This window comes from Alexandromys fortis, unplaced genomic scaffold (genome assembly GCF_014885135.2).
Source record: "Alexandromys fortis isolate MF-2015 unplaced genomic scaffold, M_Fortis_MF-2015_v1.1 scaffold_56, whole genome shotgun sequence".
NCBI classification, from domain to species: Eukaryota; Metazoa; Chordata; class Mammalia; order Rodentia; family Cricetidae; genus Alexandromys; species Alexandromys fortis.
Genome location: NW_026067935.1, coordinates 2,177,083 through 2,186,432, shown reverse-complemented (window position 1 = coordinate 2,186,432; position 9,350 = coordinate 2,177,083). Strand labels below are relative to the sequence as shown.

At 51.2% G+C, this 9,350-nt stretch overlaps 1 protein-coding gene across 4 annotated transcripts in view; it reads left to right on the top strand.

The window, feature by feature from the left end:
* The window catches only part of Piwil1 (piwi like RNA-mediated gene silencing 1), a 51,145-nt gene extending 42,144 nt beyond the window's left edge, over nt 1-9,001 (top strand). For all 4 annotated transcript variants that reach the window (XM_050146657.1, XM_050146655.1, XM_050146658.1 and 1 more), the window contains 8 exons: nt 187-259; nt 2,740-2,940; nt 3,389-3,492; nt 4,114-4,184; nt 4,303-4,456; nt 5,661-5,786; nt 7,602-7,749; nt 7,871-9,001. In XM_050146657.1, the coding sequence (XP_050002614.1) occupies nt 187-259; nt 2,740-2,940; nt 3,389-3,492; nt 4,114-4,184; nt 4,303-4,456; nt 5,661-5,786; nt 7,602-7,749; nt 7,871-7,987 (994 nt within the window). In that variant the 3' untranslated portion in view covers nt 7,988-9,001. The remainder of the gene's footprint in view (nt 1-186; nt 260-2,739; nt 2,941-3,388; nt 3,493-4,113; nt 4,185-4,302; nt 4,457-5,660; nt 5,787-7,601; nt 7,750-7,870) is intronic.
* Nucleotides 9,002-9,350: the final 349 nt, after the last annotated feature.

The window sequence follows — 9,350 nt, the reverse complement described above, 5'->3', positions numbered from 1 at the left end:
GCCACCACCGCTGGGTCTCGGGGTAGGTTCTTAAGCCAGGATGGTGGTACAGCTTGTTAGCCATGCCCTTCACTGAGTTGAGCTCCTGTATCTCTGCTTTTGTACCATTTGGGATTGGTGCAGGGATGTTGACTGTGTTAAGGTCTGAGGGTTGTGTACCGCCCATCTTTATGTTGTTGTTGCTAGGATTGAGGTGGACGACAGAACAGAAGCTTACCTGAGAGCCTTGCAGCAGAAGGTGACATCAGACACTCAGATAGTGAGTAGCTGCTGGGTGCAGACAGTGCTGCAGCCTGAGGCGGGCAGGGGGGTCCTTGGACAGAAGACTGGGGTTTTGAGCTCAGTAAGGCTGGTGCCTGTGTGGGTGTGTGCCTTGCACAAGATGAGAAGCCATGAAGAAAAAGCCACATTCTGCCTTGATTCTCTGGTTCTAGACACTGGAAGTCACAGGGTGAGGTCAGCAGCCAGACTCTCCTAAGCTGGGATACCTTGACATTAGTGAATGCCATCTTTCCATCGTGTGAGATTTAGCACCCAGGAGAGGCATGGTGATAAGGTAGCCTGATGACAGTAGGTCCCGTGTGTGTTGTGTGAGTCCATGCAGTGATGTGAGGTGTGTCTAGGGAGAACACGAGCCTGAGGAGAGAGCATCACCCCATTCTCACACTCTTGGTCACAGTTTTTAGCTGGGTCTTGGAAGTGTAGATAGCCACCTGGGCCACTTATTCAGTCACGCTGTCTGTTGCATCACTGTGCTGGGCCCATGATCCCATCACCTGGTGCTCCTGCTCATACCAGACACACATCTACGTTTGTGTGTTTCCTGGAAAGGCTTTGGACGCTGAAGACCGGTCCTCCTTGGTCTGTGATTATGCTGCTGCTCATGGGGCTGCCACTCAATTGGGCCTTCCCCAGCAAGTGGGGGAGGGCCACCAAGCATCGCAGCAGTGTGGAGTCAGGGCTCAGGCGGCAACTGGCCTAGTGTGACCTCACTACTGCCCTCTGTCCAGGAAGCCCTGGCCTTCTGTGTGGCAGGAAACTACAGCAGGCTAAAGGTGGAAGACTGTCTGCAAGGGAACCACACTGGGAAGTTCATTCCACCCACCTCCCCAGCCCCCACATCCTCAGCCGTGGAGGAGGAGCTTCTGCATACGTGGATTTAGCAATTAGCCAGTTAACTGTTAACGCTCCAATTTTCCCATAAACATGGCTCACGTTTTGATGTATTTTGCTGATCTCTGCCGCCTCAAACCCCGAGGCCACTGCTGCAGACCTCATTGGCCTGTAAAGTCATTGGCCTCCAAGAACGGAGCAAAGTCCCAGAGGAGCAGATTCTGTGACGCCACTCACTGTTCAGGCTTAAAGCTGTGATGGCGGGGGCCAAAGCCAGCGTTGTGAAGCTCCACAGCCCCCATCACCTTTGTGGCTCAGGGGAGCCTGTGTGCTGCATGCAGTGAACAAACATAATGGACCTCCAGTGAACAGGACACGGTCCTCTGTGGCTGTGGTAAAGGGAAGTCTAGGGCTGGAGCTGTGCCATGCTGGCTCACGGCTGCTGATGGGAGAGTGTCTAGATGAGCTAGTCAGACTTCTCGTGAGGAAAGATTGACTGCAGCTCATGTATGTTTCTGCTAGGATCACTTGGCTCCATGGTGTCTGGTGAAGCAGGGCATCCCAGCAGGGAGCATGTGGAGACTCACACCTGCTCACCCTATGGTGGTCCCAGAACAGAGAGGAAAGGGAACATCCTTCAGTGGTGACCCGACCTTCTTTCACCCAGCCTCAGCTCTTGTGTTTTCCACCATTTCCCATTGCCACCAAGGCATGGCTCAGTAGGCAGACCAGCAACAGAGCCCTCGATGTCCAACCATGTGCCCAAAGCCTACCTCTGAACACTAATGCACCAGAGTCCAAGCCTTCAACAAGCCAAGCAGCCTTGAAGAACCAGCTGGAAGCTTTTTCTGGCTCATGCAGAAGCATTGCTGAGCACAGGAGTGACCCGTACCCTTGGTGTGTTCCCTCTAGCTCAAGAGGCCACACCACCACGAGGAGCAGGAGCAGGCTGCCCATGTGGCAGAGACCTGAATAGTGGCCTGCTATGCTTCATGAACTATTCCTTCATTTCCTTCTCAGAGGTCACAGGCGGATAGCTGCCATTTTACCTAGAGTGATGGAGACAGCAGGTGGAGCCTAATTTGTTGGGGACCAGAGAGAATTGAAAAACAAGAGTCTGGGTACACATTGGGTGCTGGAATTGAGTCACAAGCTAGATTTGGTTTTAGGAACTTAAATGTGGACCCTCAGAGTTTGGGCTGGGGGAACCTGATCAAAGACTCCTTCTTGTTCTCAGAATTGTCATTCTTCCTTCCTGGGAAAGTTTCCATTCTGACCAGATTCCCAAGCAAAAGCCATGGTTCTTGGGGAGCTGTGAGCTGCACGTCTGTCCACCTCAGAGGCAGAGCTGTGCTTGCCTTTCTGTTTACCCGGAACCACTCATGCGATAGTGTGCCATGCCCGGGTCCCAGGTTGCAATGACTTTGTTTAAAGCCCAGGTTTGTTATGTGCAGCACCTCTCGTGTGAGTGCTTATCACTCAGAGTAAACCAGCATTAAAACGTTACTACTGTCCCACTGATACGCCACCAGTCAGCTCTGCCACGTGGCTAGAGTGACAAATGTCCTTTGCTCTTGGCCTTCCATGCCCTAGTTCTCTATAATGAGGTGCTTGGTTTGTTTTCAGGTTGTCTGTCTGTTGTCAAGTAATCGGAAGGACAAATATGATGCCATCAAAAAGTACCTGTGTACAGACTGCCCTACCCCAAGTCAGTGTGTGGTGGCCCGGACCCTGGGCAAGCAGCAAACAGTCATGGCCATTGCCACCAAGATTGCCCTGCAGATGAACTGCAAGATGGGTGGTGAACTCTGGCGGGTAGACATGCCTGTGAGTCTGCTATCATGGAGATGGGGCAGCTACCGGGGTGGACACACCTCTGAGTCTGCTGTCATGGAGACGGGCGGCTAGTGGGTTGACATGCCTGTGAGTCTGCTGTCATGGAGACAGAGTATTGGTGAACTCGGGCGGGTGGATATGCCTGTGAGTCTGCTCTCATGGAGACAGGGTGGTGGTGAATTCTGGCGGGTGGACATGCCTGTGAGTCTGCTCTCATGGAGACAGGGTGGTGGTGAACTCTGGTGGTGGGTGGACATGCCTGTGAGTCTGCTGTCATGGAGACAGGGTATTGGTGAACTCTGGCGGGTGGACATGCCTGTGAGTCTGCTTCCATCGGAGACGGGGTGGTTGGTTATGTGGACATCTGGGGGAAAGGAGCCAGCCTTGCTCACGGCTGCCAAAACTCTGCAACAGCTAAATGACACTGTTTTCACTAAAGCTGAAGCTGGCAATGATCGTGGGTATCGACTGTTACCATGACACCACAGCTGGGAGGAGGTCCATCGCAGGATTCGTTGCCAGCATCAACGAAGGGATGACCCGGTAAGCCAGGGAGCAGCAGTGGTATCATGAAGCATGGGACTGGCCTTCATTGTCCCTGTCCTGCCACACTCAGAACATCCCCATTCTGCTCTCTACTGTGTGCCTTAGGGCACATTAAATGGCCAACTCTGAAAGTGCCTTGGTTTGACAGCTGTTCTTGGCCCCTGAAATGTGTCTCATGCTTTCAGTGTAATAGCCCAGTTCACCCAGTCCTCTGCTTTTTCAATATTAGTTTTCAGTGGTTGTGGAATGAGGGAATAGCCATAGCCGCAGAGCCTGGATCCTGACCACTTGTTACGTGTAGATGTTAGTGGCTGTGGCCTTGGTCTTGGGGAGCAGAAGGGAAGCGCGGAAAACATGCTCTGTCAGGAACAGGGCGGACAGCACTTGTTGTAGTGGGTGGGTGCTCTCAGGTGATCTGCTCTCAGTTGTCCCCTGCCGAGTTAGATTAGAATTTGGGAAACTGCCATGGGTGACTTTGGTCTCTTGTTCTGCTTAGTTGAGGCCTCCTGGGGATATGGGAAGGGTAGCAAGAATCTTCCTCAGAAGATTCGTAGGAAGGCCAGAGCAGCTGAGCCTGGCAGACCCATGCCCTCACCACCCTGCTTTTTTTCTGAACAGCTGGTTCTCCCGCTGCGTCTTTCAGGACCGTGGCCAGGAATTGGTGGATGGGCTCAAGGTGTGCTTGCAAGGTGGGTCTGTGTACCCTTGTAATCTGCTGGGGCCCTTGGGTTGTTCCCAAAAGTGGCTGGGAACTGGGAGAAACAGGTATTGTGTCTGTGAACTCAAAACCTCCCCCACTTTTTGCAGCTGCTCTGAGGGCTTGGAGTGGCTGCAATGAATATATGCCTAGCCGTGTCATTGTGTACCGAGATGGTGTAGGGGATGGACAACTGAAGACCCTGGTCAATTATGAGGTCCCTCAGTTCCTGGACTGTCTCAAGTCAGTTGGGAGAGGTTACAAGTGAGTCCTTGGGATTGGATATGGCTGCCCACTCTGAAATAAGTGTTACTCAATGGCAAGGAGAGGGTGCATGGGCTTGCTAGGAATTGGGCTGAAAGTAGGGATAAGAGATGGAGGCAGGGCTGAGCAGGCAGCCTGAGCTTCCTGTTCCCTGAAACTGGGTCTGGATAAGTTATAGGTCAGCGCTGCTCAGGGTAGGGCACTTTTCTGTGGCTCTTCCTCAGCAGTCCCTGCCAGCACACCATCCTGAGCTTCCTGATCTAAGCCCAGTCTAGGCAAGCACATGGACCCAGGACCCAGCTTTGTTCTGTGTTGCACCCAGAGCTGCAAGCAACTGGCAGGTCTTGCAACAGCAAAGCTTTAGAGGCAGCCGGTGACATTTCTGGCAGGGCCCTGCTTCTCATTGCTACCACATTGTGAAAGAGAAGCCCCCAGTGTGGGCTTCATGCTCAAGGCCTTAGGAGCTGATGATCACTGGAGAACAACCAGTTTACTGAGTAATATGTTCTTAGAGCCCCACTCTCCCTGAGAATGGGGTCAGCCATGTCTGAGCTTGAGAGGAACTGATATCCTCTGAATCAGGACTGCCAGTCATGTTAGATGGCAGCCTCATTCTGAGGTCCGATTCACTGACTTCCATGTGGATTGTGTATGAACAAATGACTGTCCCCAGGAATTTAAGAGGAGCATCTCAAGAGGTGGGAGGGTGAGGCGGTGAGTCTCCTGGAAGACTATTCCTTGCCCTCAGGGAGAAGAACCATCTAGAGGCTGCATGTTCTGGCTGTGCATCTGATGATTCCCTTAGTGTGAGCAGTGTAGAGGGAGCTGGTGGTTAAGGTGTACATGCCTTTGAACCAGCTCTTCCAGACAGGTCTCAGAGTAGAAAATGCCCATTGTAGCCCTGACACCAAATACTTTGGAAGCCTGCCGAAGGCAGTGTTGTGATTTGATAGGCGTGGTAGATTTGGTCTATGCCCACGCCTGAGTAGCCTGTCATGGGACCCCAAAAGACATATTGTTGCCCACCTCCAGGTCACTCGTGGACTTCGGTCTGTCCCCGAGGAAGGGGCCTACCCTCCTCCAGCATGCAATGAGATGATGTGTCAAGGGCATGGGGGCTCTTTCCTGAAGGATACATGAACATGTGACTTCTTACCTAGACAGGCCACCAGCTCAGCATGGCCATATTCTTCTTTGTCCTCAGCCCAAGACTGACTGTGATTGTGGTGAAGAAACGTGTCAATGCCAGGTTTTTTGCTCAGTCTGGGGGAAGACTCCAGAACCCTCTACCGGGGACAGTCATCGATGTGGAGGTCACTAGGCCAGAGTGGTGAGTTCTGGGGCCTCATGTCTATCAATGTTAGCTTGTTTTCCAGTTCCTGAATGACACTGTTTCTTAAATGTCCCAATTCTTCAGCTAAGCTGATCTTGACGTATTTCCTAAAGCCCAGGTTTCTCAATGCTCAGACCCCGGAAGCAACACCCTCTGGCAGCTCCATGATAGTTTTAGTTGTGTGTGGCACTTCAGACTCTAGGAACAGCTTCTGCGGGCAGCATCTATATTTTGACATATATAACCCATCTATAGGTTGTTTCTACCAGATCTTTAGCTCTGTGATGTTTCACACAGTCCTCCAGGGCTCAAGGTGATGAGAGGGCCTATTGTCAGCAGATCTGTAGCCTACAGTTGACTTCAAAGTTCCAAAGTAAGAAAGAGGAAGCTAGGCCGGTCACAGCATGCAGGTTTAACCATATAGGTAGACAGATGTACATCTCTGGTGACCTCCTCACTAGCTCTCTTCTGAGGTTGTGATGGTTGTCCCTGGGGGGCAGAAACTTACCACCTAGTCTGACATCCTTTGTTCTAGAGAGTGAGGCTCTGGAGGGCTCCTGGCATTGCAGGCGAGAGCAGGAAGCCTCCATGATGCCCCCATGTTCCCTGACTCGGGTGGGTGAGCTGCTGCTAACAGCAAAGCATCGTGGATCTTAAAACCTAAATTGGGTACTTAACTCTCCCGGGTTAAGCACATGCTCCAAAATCTGAACTCTGAATCATTTGTGGACCCTGCATCTCAGAGACGGAAATGGCTACAAAATGTTTGGTGCTTCTTTTCAGCTATGTGATTGAGTGGGGGTTTTATTTTGAAATATACTATTTTGGATTTTTCTTTTGCTCCGACACTGCCTATGGGATTGGCTCTGGAAGAGAGTTGCTGTCACTCCAGGAGCAAAGTGGGGCAAACAGATAAGGCCGGTACCTAGGAAGGGCCAATCTGAGGCCCCTCTCACCCTTCACAGAACCTGGGACTATCACTGAGTGTTCAGGGCACTAGACAAGAAGAGGGTTGGTAGCCCATGAGCTCAGGGACAACACCCACATGAGTTTAGAGTAGAAGGCATGTGTTCTCACCAGATGCCGTTTAAGTCCTGTGAGAGCCACTCAGGCCCTTGGAGCTGATGGCAGGAGAACCTTTGAAGGTGGCAGTCTGGATGCTACACACAGAGCTCTCCCTCTCTTGGTCAGAGCTTGTCTCTTCCTGGCAGGCACATCATTGAACATCTTGGACTCATTCTATCCCAAATAGACTCCAGTGTAGACCACTTCTGATTTCCAGGTTGTCTAATTAGGTAACATCAGGATCACAGAGTCAGTTTCCTTTGCTGATATGGTCAGATCACAGGAGCCTCCTGACTGACACTCTGCCAGGGAACAGAACTCGGATGGATGCTAAGTTTTCTAGTGTGCTCTTTAGCTTGGCCTTAGCTTGGGTCCTCTACTAACTGTGTACAGTTGCTCTACCTCTGGCTCTTGCACGTTTGTTCTGAGTCCTTGGTGATTAAAGTTGTTGCATTGCTGTTACTAATAATGGAAGCAGTAGGAGGAACTGGCTCCGCCCTACTCTGGCGCCACTGCTGCGCGCCCATGTGTACAAGCCCTCCACACACACACACAGCATGGTGACACGTATGGAAAGAGTCTTGTCTTCTGTGCGTGCTGCCACAGTGGCTCATGAAGAGTTTGCCCTGTCCTGGGCACCACAGTCACACTGGGGCTGGAGAAAAAATGAGGTTGTTTAGAAGACGAGGTTTTTCCTTATATAAAAGCACGTGTCCTTGCCTTGCCTGGCTCTTCCTGCCTTTCCAGGTATGACTTTTTCATCGTGAGCCAGGCAGTGAGGAGTGGGAGTGTGTCCCCAACACACTACAATGTCATCTATGACAGCAGTGGCCTGAAGCCTGACCACATCCAGCGACTGACCTACAAGCTCTGCCATGTGTACTACAATTGGCCTGTGAGTGCGTTACTGTTCAGGCCCCCATTCAGGGCCACCTGTCCTGTTCAGCCTACTGTGGTAAGGACCCTGGGAGTCCCACCCAGCTCAACTCAGTGACTGGCCCTCTTTTCCCCCACAGGGAGTCATCCGAGTTCCTGCACCCTGCCAGTATGCACATAAGCTGGCCTTCCTTGTGGGCCAGAGCATCCACAGAGAACCGAACCTGTCCCTGTCCAACCGCCTCTACTACCTCTGACCAACAGCGAGGGCCTGTGTGCTGGCTTCCTTCCAGAACTCTGCCAATCCTTCCCTTTCTACTTTTCACATGACTGTTGTTCTAGAGGGGGTTTGGGGTGGGGGTCAGGGAGCCACAGTTTGGTTTTTAGGGTTGGTATGTAGCGGCTATAGATTTAGGTTATAGGTTTGATGTTTGCTTTGTTTCTCATAGTGTGTTGTGACAGCTTGCTTGGCAGAGCTGTAGCAAGGCCCTTGGTACCACAGATAGACTTTCCTAAAGCAGCCATGTCAGCAGGTTCTCAGAGGTGCTCCCAGGAGAACCTCTTACTGTACACTGCTCTAACTTTGTTTCATGCATGTTTGTGTTTAAAAGGGGGGAAAGACATGAGGCAAGGGTGCCTTTCGGTATTTCTTTTAAGAGTTAGGCCATACAGAATGAAAAGAATTGTTGAAAAGATCTCACCTTTTCTTCATGGAAGTGTTTTCAGACTGATGGGGCTGGCCGTAAAGAAGTGGATGCTGTTATTTGTTTTGCAATTTTCTTATCAAGTAAAATTAGTGACCATCGCTTTACTTAACAGGGTAGTTTTTAGTTTTTGAAAGCCTGTATTTTATTTCTGTTTTTAAACTACTTGAGACCACTCAGGGATAAAATTTCGCCCCTTAAAGTAAATGTGTCTGGTGTGGTGGCATATGCCTGTGATTTCAGCATTCGGGAGATGAAGCTGGGATAACCCCAAATTCACAGTTAGCCTAGGCTACATAGTGAGACCTTGTCTTTAAAAAAAATAGAAAATAGAGCAGTAGAGTCCATGGGTGCCAGTGTCTGTAGGAACTTTTGGGAGTGAGCACTGCCTCTGCCCTAGGGTCTGGAGGGCTGCGACTTGTGGGGCAGTATAGGTCCCACATCCATTTGATTCTTGCAAAGAGGAGGCTTGGAGTTCTGTATGTTATGAGAGCAGCTTGCAGTGTGGCTACGGGGGATGAGTTGTACTCATCGGTGATGTGTGTGTCCCTGGCGCAGCTCAATAAAGTTCCGTCTCACTGTACTGCCATGTGCCAAGGGTTTCTCTGCATTTTGATTCCTTGTGGTTCTTAAAGCCAGCTCCTGGGCCACCATCTGGGCTCATGGCACGTGGCCTTTAACCTATCCTTTTCCTGGCATCAGAGGGAGACACTATCAGGCCCTGAGAAGTGCCTAATCTCAGAGCTGGGTGCCTGACAGGCCAGCGCAGCTCTATTCTCCGAGGACAGAAGGAAGGCTACAGGGTCCTCAGAGCTACAACATACCTCTCGTTGTCATTTCTAGAAACGTCATACCCACAGCTGAAAGTACTCAGGTGGCTCTCAAAGAGGCCTGTCTCTCTTCCCTCTCTGACGCC